General features: G+C 32.2%; 1 protein-coding gene across 2 annotated transcripts in view; it reads left to right on the top strand.

Annotated features, from left to right (window-relative positions):
• The window catches only part of LOC118180982 (fibronectin type-III domain-containing protein 3A-like), a 254,400-nt gene that overhangs the window by 207,005 nt on the left and 29,599 nt on the right, over positions 1-17,796 (top strand). For both annotated transcript variants that reach the window (XM_035350064.2, XM_035350070.2), the window contains 9 exons: positions 325-368; positions 549-643; positions 4,449-4,514; positions 7,052-7,176; positions 9,314-9,473; positions 9,639-9,725; positions 15,144-15,282; positions 15,418-15,483; positions 16,647-16,759. In XM_035350064.2, coding sequence (XP_035205955.1) covers positions 325-368; positions 549-643; positions 4,449-4,514; positions 7,052-7,176; positions 9,314-9,473; positions 9,639-9,725; positions 15,144-15,282; positions 15,418-15,483; positions 16,647-16,759 — 895 coding nt within the window. The remainder of the gene's footprint in view (positions 1-324; positions 369-548; positions 644-4,448; positions 4,515-7,051; positions 7,177-9,313; positions 9,474-9,638; positions 9,726-15,143; positions 15,283-15,417; positions 15,484-16,646; positions 16,760-17,796) is intronic.

Here is a 17,796-nt window from a genome sequence, read left to right as displayed (position 1 = left end):
TATAATAGTAATATATAATATAATAGCAACTTTATGAAGCATATAAAGCATATACAAATTCTTTGATCAATAAATTTCTTAACATTTAAAAATTTTTTACTGTTTATTGTAAATGATGTTATTTAATACTTATTATTGTTAAAAATTAGTATTTCTTCACTTAAAAATTATTATCAAATTTTGATGTGAAACAATATGAATACATGCAGAATTCGATTTTAAAGCATGCTGTATTTCTGTAATTTTTAAAAGATTATTTTAATTAGTACTTTCGATTTAATTTTTTTTTTTTTTTTTTTTTTTTTTTTTTTTTTTTTTGTGCAGTGTTCAAGCATCACTTGATGATATTCGAGGAAGTAGTGTTAAAGGTAAGAATATTTTTTTTCAAAGTATCTAACATATCTTGCAAGGAAAAAATAAAGGAGTTAAAAAGTTCATTTTCGGTTAGATTTTGCTTATTAAAGTAGTTTTATTTTGAAGTTAAATAATCGTCAAATGATGCGGAATTTGTGATACAGTTATGTTATTTATTAAAATACTTTTCATAGGTGCAATATTTAAAACACCACCTGCAGAACCAGAAGCACCTCAGCCTCCAAGACTTAGTGCCAGAACAAAAAATAGCCTCACATTGAAGTGGAATGTAAGTGTGTGACCCTTTGAAAATTTTAGTTTATGTTAATTCTACTTGTTTCAATTAAATGAATATTTTAATTGAAGTACACTAAAATGTATTTATTATTCGTATTACTTTTTGCTGTTGATAAAGTAGTGATCAGTATCCAAGTGTCTTTTGTTTTCTTAAAAACATTTTGTTTTACAAATAAAATTTTCTAATAGAAAAATGTAATAGTTAGTGTAATAGTAAAATGTTGAGTTGTGCAAAAAAAATTAAATGGTTATTAGTCTCTCATGTATTAAAGAAGCATACCGAAATAAAATTGAACCCTTTGCACTTGAGGCCTTTTTAGCTTGCACGAACCAGCAACTCGAGATGATTTTGGCGTAATTCAGCAAACACTTTACAAGTACTTTAAAAACATTTATAAACAAGCATATACAAAAATAAAATTTCACCAGTTTATTCATTTATATGTTGAAAACAACAAAGTTTGATAAATATTACACGTTCGGGGATTGGTGTTGTGTGTTGGAATAGTTTCCAGATGAAGTATCCAGAAGATTTGACAATATATCTCTTGTAAATATATCCAATAGAAAGGAATATAACTGACAACATTCCTCGATCACTATTCTTGCAAATTGGCCAACGGCATCATCCCCATATTGGTTAAGACAGCAAGAAATGCCCGGAACTCTTCGTTGGTCACATCACGCCAGCTTCGCCAAATTGAATTCGCAGATAGCGTCTTCCCTTCCAATTTTCTTTTTGCATATATATTGGTTTCACAAATATTTTTTTCACAAGGTCATTAGTAAAAAACAGTTAAAAAAGAAACTATTGGTTGTTTTATGTTAGAAAATATTCGTGTTGGGGTTTTGGCCAAGTATAAATTGTACGTTTGGTGGCACTTCATCAACGTACAGTACACATGTTGAACTGCTTGCACCTTCCACAGTTTCACTTTCAACATCACACTCAACTTCACTGTCGCTCTCTATAATTCTAATTTTCCGTCATCTCGCACCTCTTACTGCATTACTGTCTTCTCCATTGGATTCGTTCGTTTCACGGCGTAATCCGTCGAAGATCAATGCAATATTATCATCCAAAGCGGCAAAATCAAATTTGTCTGAACTCGAGCTGATCTGATCTTCCTGCATATTTTTAGGGCTCAAATGCTTTTTAGTTACTATATTTATTGCCAAGACTGTTTCAAATGAATGCTACGCTGAGACTAACTAAACTGAGCTAAGAATTGGCTACAATATCAGTGGAGCCTAGCTCACGAAAGTACTTCGAGAAAAATATCGTATCACGCATTGTAAATCAGGAGATCGAGTTACAAAAGACCATAGCATCGTAGCAGTGTCTCTCAATTTAAGACTTCGAATCACTCGGGCTCCGCAGCAGCGCCGCTCGATTTCACACTTCAGATTGGCTGGCCGCTTGAGTGCAAAGGGTTAAAGGAAGACAAAATGAATGCTGACCTTTTTTCTTTATAAACTCTCAGTAGTTATGTTTTATGTATGTATATGTATAATGCACCCAATGCTTCTATACTCAATGTAATTATGCGCCTTGTACTTGTATATATGTGTTCTAGTATAAATGTTACTGTATTGATCATTAATTGTATTAATCATTGCTGCATTATTGTATTAATATTATTTAGCATCATCAAATTAATAGCACCATTTGAACCTTATTACGTACTTTCAAGTCCACGAGACTAAGGCACTATGTGCATTAAGATTGTGAGCCCAATGATTACTATGTGCCTAATAATATGTATATATATCCTCGTATGTATGATAATCTAACCGAATATAACATCACGCAACATGACACTTTACCGCATAGTGTTAATCTAAAGTCTTAATTCTAAAAACCCCATTGCATTAACTAACTTCTATAGCATTATTATTATATATGTATTTGCTTATATATTATGTATCGTCTGTATATGTACCATGTATATTATGCTTATAAATCCAATGATTACTGCGTGCCTAATAATTGTGTATACGTGTTTTAGTATGTATATAACTGCATTCATGGCTCCACGCATATCATCCTGTAGTATGGCACTGTACCACATAGCGTTAAACTAGGATCTTACACTAAAACTAACAGCACCAATGAATTGTTCCAGCATTGTACTAATCTTATGTATTATGTACGTATATGCATAGTGCATCTAATAATTATGTATCCTATGTTAAGTATGCACCTAAAAAATATATTTGTATATTTTTATATATATAGTATTAACAAGTAGAAATATTACTGTATTCATGCGTCAGTATTTAACACTGTGTAACATGAAGCCGTTTCACATAGTGTTAAACTAGAATTTTACTATAAAATTAACTGCATTTATTACTTTCCATAGCACTGTATTATGAACCATCTGTTTGTATATGTATACCATGTACCTAATGTCTGAGAATCTAGTGATTATTATGTGCCTAAAAGTTGTGTATATGTATATTAGTATATATATTAGTTTATCCATCCAATCGCCTACAGCATCATGTAACATGTAAAAATAACAGCACCAATCACTTGCCCTAGCATTGTATTAAGAAACTAATATATGAATATGTATATGTATTATGCGCCTATTGTATATGTACCCAATGACAATTATACACCCTATAATTGCGTATAAATGCATTATTTTTAAAATACTATAAAATTAATTGCATCAATTATCCTCAACGGCACTCTACAATGTACCATCTGCTCATGTATATAAATGTGCCATGTACCTATTGATTATGAAATCGAATGATATAAGCATTGTAAATAGGTATAGCATTGTAAATAAGAAAACAGTATAGCATTGTAAATAGGAAGCTGTACCCATGCACCCGCATACATTTCTACGTAACGTGACACAGTAAGGCAAAACATCAACGTAGTGTCCTATTATGAAATTAAATAAGCAGCTATTACTAGTTATAACATTATTTTATGGATCTAGAGTTTCAGTATATGAAGTAAGTACGAAATGTTTATGTCACCAATGACTATTGTGTACCAAAATATAAGCGTATACACGCTTTTGTCTATATGTAATTGTGTATGTCCTTGTTTATATGTAATTGTACCCATGTATCTACTAGTGTTATCACATATCTTGGCACTGTATAGTTAATATACATCTATTATGCACTGAATAATCATGTACCTAATATGTCTGTATATATGTATATGAATTTATGTTGTGTATATATGATAATGTAACTATGCATCTGCACATTTTATCCTGTAACACGGCACCGTATCGCAAACAACTAACTAGAGCCCCACTCTAAATTAATTGCACCAAAGACACTGTACTACACAGTACTAATCTAGGGTCTAACTTTTAATTCACTGTATTAATTACTTATTCCAGCATAACATTGCGCACCTAATATTTCAGTATGTACATGTCTTCTGTAATCTAATGATAATGCTTCAAAGGGTCATAGTGTACTCAACATATGAGTACACACGTTATGCATATATGCTATCGTATCCATACACGTTGTAACATGGCAATGTATTATCCAGTGTCTAACATTAATTAGCTTTAACGCCACTGTATGAAGTACCAAATTTGTATGTATGTATGTATATTATATATTAGTATATTAGCACAATGAACACGTATGATTATCTAGATAAAAGTGGACGTGGCGCTATACCGATTAACCGTATTGGTAAAGGGGTGGTGCCCACGTCCTCCGTCGCATGTCGCATGTAATAAGTGAAAGGTCATTATTATTATTTTATACTGTATTTCTTAGTGCATTGTTCTATATTTTTCTTTCAGTCTCCCAGTGATTCGAGTCCAAAAATAAAAAACTATGTACTGGAATTTGATGAGTTGAGCCAAGAGGTATTTATTTCTACCTTTACATGTTAAAACACCATTACTCAGAATTTTTTATCAAATAAAAGTTTTTGTTGGAATTTGTGGATTGTGTTAGCTGTGATTTATTAGAAATATATATTTTAGAATTAGTATATTTTTGACTGATCAGGATTTTAGTTTAGCTAAACATTTTATCTGTTAGGGTCTTTCTGTTATAGTTGATAAATAGGTCTTGTGGGCTAAAAATCTCTAAACCGAGTGATTCGAAATCTTTAAGGAAACCATTTACAGTAATAAAATTGAAAGAAGAAAACAAAATGACAAATTTCTGTTAAATATGGAAATATTTTACATCCTTTAATATCTAAATAATCCCAATTCTTAAGCTAAGTTCAAGCAGAAAGTGACGTGATTAACAGAAAAGTAAGAATTGTTTAATTGCAGTGCTGTGTTAAATAAAAGTAAAAATTATTATTAGCTAATAGATAATAATAATAATAGTATGAAAAAATCTGATGTGAACACCTCATAACTTCCTTGTACAACCTATTAAATTATACACATATTTTGCTGCATTTCATTTAAACTTATTTCCTCAAATTTGAGTAGAGAGATATTTCTTATTCAATTCATTCAGTTCTTTAGTTCAAACCAGTGCCTTTTTATCAATGTTGGAAGGGTGATCAGGCATATCTCCTCTCTCTGCAGGTGCTTAGATATCCTATATGATACCGTTAGTGAAAATGAATAGGTTCTGATAAAAAGCATGGATTCTATAACTAAACTTTCAAGTCCTTGCGTTACTGGCAGCATGGAAAATGGTATCTGTGATTAGATGATGTCAGTAACACACATTGACTAAAAGACTGCATATAGGTAGTTAATTGCTGATGAAACAAACCACTCGTGAGGAGTCTCCTGGCCACAATAAATCAAGAAATTGGCATATGGCATAATAGTACATTTGTATGTCTTGTGGTTTTACTTGTTTTCTACTTTAGATGTTTCTTCTGTTTCTGTGTTTGCTTAAATATCTACTACTAAACCTTCCATAAGCTGTTTTGGTAATTAATAATGCTGCCTAAACAGGTGAAACAGTGCTAGTGCAGTCTTGAACTCCTCAGTTACACTTTGACCTTCTTCCACTTTAGCAGTGCCATTTTAACCAGTAAAGTCATTAATATGTTTTCAGGGATACTCTCAGCTGTATATTTCACATTGCAACAGCAATTCAACATTCTTCAAAACAATGTGTACTGTAAAATAGCTTATACTGAAAATGCTAAGCATATACCACCATCATGCATTATACTATTTTCACATGCCTGAATTACATCATACTGTGAATATGAGCATGTTGTATCATACTGAACTCTAGGCAGTCCCCTGACTAGTCTTTCAATCTGTTCTGCCTGTTTGTTCCTTGTTAATTTCTCCAATTTCTTTTTAATTTTTGCATGTCATTTTGATGGTGATTGTATTAATGTATGCTGATTTAAAAAAAAAAAAAAAGAAAAGAAAGAAAGAAAAAAAAAATGTAGGTTTTACTGCAGTACATTCACAACTGCTTTTTTGGTTTCAACATTTTATTTTTTGCAGAAAATTAAGGTGACTGCTTTAATGTTTAGATGATGGGGGAGGAACTCTTAGAGGTATCATCATTGCTGGAGTTCAGTCTTTGTGGCAGTTGATAATATGGCAAAATGGTAGATGGAGCAGGAGAAATATTTTGCCTTGCCATTGGATACAAGTCTTGCAAAACCTAAAAGCAAGTGAAATGCTATGACTTTTCTTGTCACCTTCTGGGCAAGTTAGATGATAATATGTTTATAGACACAAATTAGTCTTTTAGAGGAGGGATAACATTCAATCTGAGTACTTGTACATGTTAAGTACTTACAAATCATCATACTGTGGAATCTGGGGAAATGCAAACTTCCAACATGTGATTGAACATGAGAGAAATAGTGAAAACATGAGCATATTTGTGGGTTCAAAGAGGAAACTATATTGATTATTTTTCTTTTCAGAATTCACTATCACTGGAATTTCTTGAATGAATATGTTTCTGTTTTATAGTCTTTACTGGGAGATTACATTTTAAATGTGATCTTCAATTAATAAGACAGTATATTTCTCATTTCTTAATATTATAAGAATATACCTTGACAAATTCATTTCTCAACAGTGGCTTGGATAGTGAACTACAATGGTATGGACTCATTATCAGTGAAGCAATTGAAGCAAAAAACTTGGAGACTAAGATCAGAGACCATTTCATGCTGAGAATCTTTTAAAATTATTCTCTCTGTATCTGTTTCTCTGAATGTGTTTTGTGAGTTAATGGTAGATGCTGGTTAAAAACATTTTGACTTCTGGAAAATTATTTCTGGTCTCCTTACGTGAAACATTTTTAGTGACTATTTGAATTATTGTAGTCTGAAGTAAATTAACTTTTTTTTTTTTTTTTTTTTTTTTTTTTTTTTTTTTTTTTTTTTTTTACATCAGTTCAATTTATTTCTAATATATTTTTCTTGCCCCCTTTTTTTTTTTTTTTCCAGGGTTACAGTAGAAATAGTTTTGTTCCTGTATATACTGGACCTTTAAAGCAGTATAAAGTCACAAAACTATCACCTGCTACAGGGTATAAATTCCGGTTAGCTGCTGTGAATGACAAAGGGAAAAGGTTTGATAATATTTCAATATGTATTGTAAATTTTTGAAGTGATATTTTTAAATTATGAATATGTGAAAGCCCTGCAGTAGTGTTTTATATTAATAAATATCCATTATTTTTTAATATCATTCCCTTTTCAAAAATACCTCTATAGAAAATGTGTAGCACCCCTGTTTTTGCTAAGAAAAAAGGAGCATACATTAAAAAATATTCCCTGTTTGCTCCCTGTTGTTCCAGATGTTGTGCCTATTATATTTCCAAGCATGTGACTTGTCAGATATGAAGATCTAGGTTTTTTTGAAAAAGTCCTTAATATTGTTATAATTTTGTAGTATTATTTTGAGTTGATGGTTTTATACAGGGAAATAAATCATTTCATGTTATCAGCTTTTAGAAAGACCACATTCACACATTATCTAAACATATTATCCAAGCTTGATGCACACATATATTACACTGCTGGCTATTAAAATTGCAACACCATGAAGGAAAGCAAATACAAAAAAAAGATATTTATTGTACGCAAACAGTATAGGATGAAGACACAATTATTAAATTTGTAACAGTTTTGGGGTTTACAGGGGTGCGAAATCAGTAGAAACAGCTACCACCCCTGGCAGCTAAAATGGTCCTAACCCAGTTATGCATGGAGTTGAACTGGGCTTCGATGACAGAAGCAGGCATCTCATTCCATGCCATGTCTGTGTCACACTTCATCAATAATATTAGCTGGAAAGGGATGGCGAGCCAGTCTCTCAGCAACCCGTGACGAGATGTTTTCAATGGGTGACAGATCTGGAGACCATGCAGGACAGGGCAGCAATCGAATACCCTGTGTATCGAGGAACGTCAGAACACGACATACAACATGTGGTCTTGCATTATATTGTTAGAGGATGGCATTTGGCAGGCCTCGAACATAGGGCACAACCACTGGATGTAAGATTTCAGAAATGTACCGATCTGCATTCAAATTACCGTCATCCGAATTAGAGATTTGTGTGTTGTGTACTCAGTGGTTGAAACCGTCACACCAGGTGCAGGGTCCCTATGCCAATATTAAGTGCAAGCAGGTGATGTGCAGTCTCCTTGGAGCCACCGGACATGTATACGGCCATCAGAATGCTGCACGCAGAACTGGGACTCTTCTGAAAAGATGGCGTTGTGCCACTCCTGTATCCAATCCAGCTTTGTCGCTCGGTGCACCAGAGTCACTGGCTCTCTCTATGCTGCATTGTCAAGGGAAGTCGAACTAATGTTCACCATGCTGATAGTTTACGCTGCTGCAAACATCAACTTATCGTATGAATGTTATGTGGTGCTATGGTTTTGCAGGGCTGACTTCACAATATATCTGTCTTCTCAAGTGTTCGTCAGGGGAGGGCATTGAGATCCTGCATGCCATTCACAATGACCCTGAGCCCATTGATTCCATATTCGCATGACAGTGGTTGGATGATGACCAGTGGGATAGGTGATATCAAGGATTGATAATCCAGACTCTTAATAGGCAATGATCCTGCCTTTGTTTAATTCTGTCACTTGTAGGTAAGCATTTCTTAGTATTTTTGGGGCATAACACAATATTCTGAGCAAACTCCAACCTTATAAAGCTCATTACGAATGAGAAATCCACTACACAGCTTCTCTTTTTTTTTTTTTTTTTTTTTTTTTTTAATGTGGTGTTTCAGATGTTGTTTCTCCCTCCTGTGCACTGAAATACTAATCATTTGCACATCCCAACCTTTCCTTCCTTTCATGTGATTTTGATGTTCGTCAAATGAATCTTTCCTGGTGTTACAATTTTAAAGGCCAGCAGTGCATATAACTTGCAAGGAATAAATATGTCTTTGTACGTAAAATATGTCTTCGTCATTATGTCTTATTGTAGGAATAAATATGTCTTCATCATTATGGCTTATTGTAGGAATAAATATGTCTTCATCATTATGTCTTCGTTCTAATTTTTTGTTGTGTAATAATGTTTTTATGCACTGAGCTAACATTTGTTTTTATATCTGTAGCCACAGTATTTTAAGTTTGTGAAGATGTGTATGATTAGATTATTTACATATTTGCAGCAGCAAAATCATTTGTAAATAATTGCTTATATGCAGTACATATATTATTGATGATTATTTTGCAGCACATATAGCGAAACCTGCTGTTATTTTACAAGTGGAAATGTTCCTAGTCAACCTTCACCTCCTGTTTTAAAGCAGGCATTTATCAATAGGCTGCATCTAGAATGGGAGAAGAGGCCATTTGATGATGATTTTAGTTTACAAATAGAGGATGAAAACATGGTAATTATTGCCACATTCGTTTGTTATGTGTAATAAATTGTTTTTATTATATGCTTTTTGTTTTAAATAATTCTTAAGTAAACACAGTAAAAATTATTTGAAATTTTATTTGGAATCATAATATATATGCTTTTATTTTAATAGTTAAAATATCTTCATTTACAGAGGCATGGTTTCTTGACAGCATATAGTGGTAGGGAGACGCAATTTGTCTGCTGTGGTTTGAAGGGCAATACAGAATATAAATTTAGGGTTTGTATAATATTGTATTCTTTCTAAAGCTTAAATTTTATGTCTATACATTCCTTTTCCAGAAGTTTCAGTATTTTGCATCCCCCCCCCCAAATTTGATTTAGAACTCTAAAAAAACAAGTTTTCAAAACTTGGCATAAAAAAAAAGAGTACCAAAACTCGAATTATATGTTATTATTATAGTTTTCTGATAAATTGTTTGGAGCTATATTAGAATTATGATGATGATTGATAATTTATTATTAGATAGTCAGAGGCTGATTAACAGTAAGTTTTGAGAAACATGATTGCAGCCTTTTGGCAATAGACCATTGCACTGGATTTCTGATGTCAGAATTATGAGTTACTACCTTTGGCAAGATTCTCGCGGAGATGATCACTCTTTCTGAAAATATGAATAAAACATTGCTTTGAATATCATTGCTCTTAAACAATCATCTTCATAGAAAACCAAATCTTTTGGACATGTTAACGATTGTCTTAGAAAGGCTGTATTCTATTCTGTAAATTTTTCAATTTTAATGATAAATCATAGATTGAAGGTAATGTATATATATGTGTGTGTCAGCATAACTAGAACATTTGCCGCCCGGGGCAGTGAGTGTTCGCCTGGGCAGTCTTTGAATTTATCTGTCCGCATGGTATAAGCAAATGACTGAATGTAAAAATGGCATAGAGGAAAATAAACGTACCTTTACTTCTGAAAAAAATTTTAATTCCCTCATTTTAAAATTGTATTATTATTATTATTATTATGACACTTGTTCATAAAACCACCTATTACAGAGTACTATGCTAATAGTACAGAGCTATTTCTTAAATGCAAAATTAAACATTTGTAGTTTTAAAATGATTTTTATTTAAAAAAAAAACTCTTATTACAGTTAGAAGCAATTGTGAAAAAATTCTCAGCAGTATTACATTATATGTATTTTAAACCAAATAGTAAAACATCAACAGGGCCCACGTTCCACAATCATGTTTCATTTTCTTAGCAATAATAATGGAAAATAAAACTTTGAAACACTTCTAACTGAGAAATTCTTCCTTATTAATCTTTTGATGGTCCTCAACAAGCTCAGCTCATATTCTTGTTTAATTAATTAATCAGTAACTGAAATGAAGATCGAACTTGCATAAGGATCTTCAGTTTGTGGGCATTACCTTCTGCTGTACCGTTATGTCCCGATCACATTATGTTTCGGCTACGCGGGACTTGACGTCGAAAGGGACAATTCTCAGAGCCCGTTTATTTACTTGAAACCCACATAGCTAGGTTACCATTTTTACTTACAACAAAGACTTGAATGCCAAACATTAATCGATTATCGCTCAGATTGGGATCACATGATCTTTCAGAAGCATAACTTTCGTCTGATTGGTTGATCTCTACCCAGGACTGAGGTCCAGCCGTGACATTTTTGGTGAGGTTTAAAAAAATCTTGAGTAGCCGCAGCATAGTTCCCTTACCTAGGCGGGGCTCTTTTTTCTAGGAATCCTCCTGTTTAAACCAGTGCTACCAGAATCTTATTTCTCAGGGAAGTCCCATCTAACAGGATAGCAAAAAATGTGTAGAACTATGAAATGCGAGTTTTCAAATTTTTTCATGATATGCACTCTACCTGAGCAAGCAGATGAAATATATTAATTAAATGATAAATAAAAATATTGTACTTGGAAAAAAATCTGAAAACTAACAGCCCCATGAGTAGCCGAGAGATTAAGACCACTGAATGCTGGGAGTTCGATCCCAGGTGAATGGGTTACCTGCATGGTTGGTTTTCAGGGTTTTTCCCTTATATTAAGTGAATACGAGCCACTTTCCCTTAGACATTCCTCCACAAAGGCATCTCTCCTACTAGGCAGATAACCCTTGCATGCTTTTCCATATCTGTATAATCTAACCTGAAAACTATCAACAAAAGAGAATAAAGTATGATATCTCCTTATACAAATTTTGCATTCTTTTATAATCGTTCGGAAGTACTTACAAAATATGCGTCAATGAAATTATTAGAATGTGTTATTTTTTAATATTAACAAAACTGATGGTTAAAAATGATACAGCATTTCGAAAGGGTGCACTTTTTGAAAGTAACTCTACCTGAGCAAGCAAATGATTTTTTAATTCTTTGTTTAATTGAAAACTTGCTCCAAATGCATTGGGCACTCTCGAAAGTCAGTAAATATATGCAACCACTTACAGTGGATGAACTCTCTGAGAATTACTTTTAGATTTAGCTTTATGTCTACTGATTTTGGAAGTATAGATCAGCAGCGAAGTAATTATAACACAGTATAAAGGCTAATAAATAATAAATATAAAGGCTAAGAATAAAGCAAAAATTAGAATGCAAAATCTGATGACGAAAATGTAAAGCAATGAGATCACATATATTAGCTTCCAATTGGTGCATTATAAATCAGAAATAGAATCGTGCATTACTCTGCAAATTCTGTTTTTGTCCTGAACTGCCCTTTCACTCCCTTAAGGTACTTACGTAGTATTTAGAGGTAAGCAAAAATGCTTTCGCTTACCGAAAAAGCTGCTTTGTTTGCCCTTTCCTCCTCTTCCAAAAGGCATAATAGATTGACAACTGATACACCTGTTGCTGCTATGTGTAAAGTATCTAAACAGTAGAAAAATACAGAAACTGCTTTTATACACTTCTTTTCATTTTTCACGCATGCTAGAAGAGAAGCAAACAAAAAAATTACATTTGACATAAATCTGTTGGAGTTTTGCTTTTTAATACGTAATTTACCTAATTTTCATTTGTTATTTGTTCAAGGTTTACAGTTTATCTCCATCTTTTTTCCTTTCTTCTTTCCACTCTTTTCTGTGTAACGTGGTTGTATGGTTAAATTAACTTTATATTTAATTCTAAATTAATAATTAAGAATATGCGGAGTACACAAGTGACAAATAATGGAAGGACGGGCATACGTAGTGGCTAACATTCGTAAACAGGTATTTCGTCCCTCACCATGCACTGCGGAGCATGCAGTATGAAAATAACATAGGATTTAAGCTCTAAAATCCATTTCATCTTTTTTTTTTTATACTCACTTCATTGTTGGGTCACAACTGGCGATCGCTGCTGGTAGCCCTGGAGTGTACTTCAAGAGTGAGTTGTGTGCCACTTAAGTGTTCCAGATCCACCCACTTTAGATTTTTGACCAGATATGATTGTCTTAGTATCTATTTGTTTTGTTTTTAACTGAATAATTCACCTGAATATGTGATGTGTGACTTGCTGAAGGATGAGTGGTCTGCAACTTAAAGATTAAAAAATGCTTTAGAGTTACATAAATTTTCAGCCATCTGAAACTCTGTAAAGCTTCATGATTTTATTTGTCAGAAATGATTCAACTTTTAAAGTACAAGGTATTCAGATGTGACATGATTGTTAGGTTCCTAAAATGCTTCTTATCATGCAAATCATGTTATATGAAACAAAAGCATTGATACTGAAAAGAGTGTTAAGCTTCAAAAATTCACAACATTACATTGATTTTTCACATTGATCTTTAAATGAGCAGTCATCTCTTCTCCAGGCCCACCAGTGGCTGAGTGATAAAATTGCTGAATTCTGGTAGTTCTCAACCTGGGTTTGATTCTATGTGAATGGGCTGGCTGCATGGGTGTTGTTGTGGTTTTCCCCATGTGTAACATGTATGCTACCCAGTTTCCCATAGAAAGTTCCCCACAAAGGCATCCTTCTCCCTTAGGCATGTAACCCCAGTGTGTTTTGTTGTAATTATTTTTGCTATAATCAACTAAACCAAATCAATCCTCTCTTCCAGCAGTATATCTTCATCTTCAGAGCATTTTCTTGCAAAATTTTGATTTTTTTATACTCTGCTGTTTTTTTTTTTTTTTTTTTTTTTTTTTTTTTTAATCCACTTTCAGTGATTTGTGCCTTTTTGATAGGCATTATAAACTCTGTAGTATACAACTGGGCATCTATGATGTTCTAGAATTTTACATGTCTTTCAGTAGAAAGATTTTTATTTAGAAAATGCAGTCAGTCGTTTAGCTAAATGCTTGTTTTCTGTATATTTTGGGGGATAAAATTTTGAACTTAAACATTTTCATCTGTGGTTTTGTCTTTTGAATTTTTACATTTATTTGCATAATTTTCCTTCTTGGAATTTGAGAGAAGAAAATTATATGATGTCCGACATTTCTTTGGTAAAGCGTGAAAGAGACACATGAAATTAAAAAGGCATGCTTAAAGGGGTGTACTAACATTATTGTTGTTTTAAATTTCCCCTTGAATTTTTTTATTTCCACATTGTTATTCTGTCCTTTTGCTAGACCTCAGGTAAAAGCAGAATTTCTTAGTAAGTTGCATAGCATAAATCTAGAGATTATTATGAGAAGTAAAGGGTTATAATGATAAATTTTAAAAAGAATTATGGAAAAAGATTTAGAAATGATGGGCTGCAAAGAAAAAGATAATAAAATTAATATATGACAAGTGATGTCTGTTCCTGCAATGCATTAGAAGGTCTTATAACCTTATCAATGATATGATTATCATATTGAACAATTTAATAGTTTTTATACTGTGTTTACTCTTATTTTTATATTTATCTCTGTAGAAGAGGGATGAAGGGCCTAGGCTATGATTTTGAAAGGTTGAATTAACAGTCTTAAAATGTGTTTGTTTAAGAATGTGAATGTAAAAAACTCCAGGAGCTGGTCATTTTTATGGAGAAATCTGCATAATGTGAAAGAAAGTTGTGAAAAAATCAGAAGTTCTCATCATATAGTAAAAGATCATTCATACATTAAATTTCATGCACTAAAAGTACCAAGTTGAGAGTAAGTAATATGTTAGTATATACAGTAATTTGATTCAACTGAGATATCACCTCCATCAAATCTCCTTCATCAGCATCTATCTGTAAATCTTATATACCTTTAGAATTCATGTCATGAAAATTTTCCTCTCCTAAAGAGTTATGTTGAAGTATCAAATCTGCTTGCTGAATTAGGTAAAAGCAGAATGAATTGAATGTTGTTGATTTTCATGTTAACACTGAATATTTCAAGCACAAGCCTGTCTTAAATTATTTGAGTACACCTCTTCAAAAGAATGAAGTTAGTGCTAGTCTGGTGAGGATATTTTGATAAACATGTATAAAGCACATCCGTTGCTGTACAGTACTTCCAACAGGGTATTTTCAAAGAGGCATTTTTGTTCAAGCCAGTATTTAGCTGATAAAAATTTATACAGGAAAATGTGTATATATTTTTAAATTTGACATTATAATATCTGACATCTTAAAAAAATTACATGTTGTGTAATTATTAAAAAAAATAAAATGTTGAATGTAAGAAATAAATTTCTTGTCAAAAATGTTCTTGTGTGTTATTGAGAATTATTAAAATAATGATATTTTTTAAAGTTATGTGCAAGTAATGAAGAGGGATCCAGTCCATGGAGCAAAATTGTTACATATTGTACACTGCCTGACAAACTTAGTTGCCCTAGTAAACCTAATCCAAAAGGTCGCATTCATGCTTCATGCTTTCGAGTTTCATGGGGTGAGTTATGATCTCTCTTTGCTGTCTCATTGAAGAATTCTAAAATAAGTATAATTAAAATATCCGATTCATAAGCACCACATTTACTTTTTACTTTTCCCCCTTTATTTATTTATTTGTTTGATTATTTTACAGATCCTCCCAAAGACTGTAAGCATTCAAGTATCACCAAGTACATTCTTGAAGTAGATCGAGGTTATGGTTAGTATTATAATTATCCAAATTTATTACAGTCAGAAGTCGTTAATTCGGACACCCACAATTCAAAATGATCTATAATCCGGACCTCAAAACCAAAAACTTTCTGCGCATGCGCCGGTTGACACATGCGCATAGGCGTTTACGCGTGCGCGTAAGATCTTTTACGACTGCGCATATGAGTGTGCGCAAGTGCAGAATACGTTTTCGCGTGCATGTTTTATGTATAATGGACATATAAGCTAAAATTATCTAATTATCTATTTCAGTTAATGTTGATGATTGCGTTGTTCCTTAATTTTCGAATTGGATCCGGCTTATTATTTTTTGCAGACTGTAAGAGCAATTTTATAAAAGTAAGCTTAAACTTTCGATTATATCAAATAGAATTTCCGATATATATTTGTTAATATGTAAAGGATATAAAGCGAAAGTATGTTTTGAAATCCGAAATCTGTTTATCAATTTCACGCTGCTCGGCGGGAGGAACGCCGTGGCGGGCACGTAATGAATTGGAAGTTGATCTGTCAGCACTATCCTTATCTTCAGCGCAGATGTTTTTATTTTATTTGGCTTATAATTCCTTACCAAATGTAGTATTTCATCTCGATATGCTCCGTCTTTGATATGATTTAAAACAAGTTCCTCGTCATTATAATTCGCTTCCGATAGCGAAGAAAGTAATAGAGGTTATTGAAAACAAAAAAATTTCGATTGACAAATTAGTCGGTAGACACAGCAATTATAGGACTTGAACAGCGGAACTTTGTAACTGAACAAGAAATTATGTCTGTTTAATAGATTAAAGAGAAAGTATTATCACATGAAACGAAGCAACTTAAACAACTTACATTGAAAGAAATGTTTAATAAAGTAAACAAATAAATATTAAGCTTTTTCTTTTTGCAAATTTTGATACCCTTTAGATCATAATTGTTCTTTATTTCATAAATTACGATTTCATATTTTTAATTTTAGAATTTCTGCATGCCATCTTACGAGATTTAAACTGATGATCTATAATCCGGAAAAATCGATAATCCGGAATCGCCGAAGTCCCAACGAGTCCGGATTAATGACTTTTGACTGTATTATGTTTGTTTCAAGAGAATATAAAATGGTTCACTTAATATCAGGATGTTTACAGTGGATTTCATATTTTCCAGGATTTGAAGCAGTATATACTGGTTCAGACACAGAATTTTTCCTTGAGAATTTGCTTCCTGGCACAACATATAAAGTGAGAGTAGCATGCATCAGTGCGGCAGGGCATAGTCCAGTAAGTATGGCATTCTTTTCATTTTTATTGCTTCACACTTCATTATTTACTTATTATAGTGGTATAATTTTATTTCTATTTTTACATGTTAGTGTTTTACATCATTGAATTAAAATTGTGGAATGCTAAGAATTACATCCAAATTTATTCTGCTTATTCATTGGTTCCATTTTATGTGCAACTTTATAGTACTCAAAGCCTAGCAAATAGAAAGAAGGTCTAAATTCTATTTTTACTGAGTTCTCCCCAAAGCATCTTTTTTGTTTTTGTACATTTATCTCCCATCCATATTTGGTACATTTGTAGCTTCCCAAGGAATTATTTATGTATTTATTTCATTAATTTTGTGCTAGGAAGGTATGATTGTACTTTTCAAAGTTGTTCTTTTTGAATGAAGTGAATTACAAGCTAGATGAATAAAACATTAGAGTACCTAAATTTTAGTATTCATCATTCAGGGATATATTTAACATTCATCATTCACTGAGGTTATTAAAATAAACCGCAGACAGAATAAAGAAATATATAGAGATAACTTCAATTTTTTAATTTCGTTTAGAAATACTTTTACTCTTAGATAAAAATATATAAAAGATCTTTCAAATCTATCATATTCTAGAATGTTAGCTTTATTTTTTCTAAATGAATATTCAGGAATGATATAAATTACTAATATTTTATTATGGTCAATCAGTCATAAAGTTAATAAACTATAACTAATTATTATGGTATCAGTCATAAAGCAATGTTTGCAAATGTCAGTTTTAAGGCAAAAAATATTAAATAGTGCAAATCTATATGTGAAAAATACATAAATATTTGAGTATTTTATTTCTTTTCCCTACCTTCCTTCTTAAAATTCTTCTTTTTTCATAAGCGAAGGAAATTGTAACAGTCTTGCAATTTAGGATTTTGTGAACAGCTGATGAAAAAATGTATTTGCATTTCTCCTTACATCTAAAATAATATGAAAAGTAATTGTGCATAACAAATAAGTCTTAAATCCCAAATAAGAATATTTGAAGCTTTTTTTATTC

This window comes from Stegodyphus dumicola, chromosome 6 (genome assembly GCF_044657685.1).
Source record: "Stegodyphus dumicola isolate Sdum_Otavi_A_Nest chromosome 6, ASM4465768v1".
Classification (NCBI taxonomy): domain Eukaryota; kingdom Metazoa; phylum Arthropoda; class Arachnida; order Araneae; family Eresidae; genus Stegodyphus; species Stegodyphus dumicola.
The sequence above is the reverse complement of the archived record's forward strand: the minus strand, read 5'-3'. Positions and strand labels throughout refer to the sequence as shown.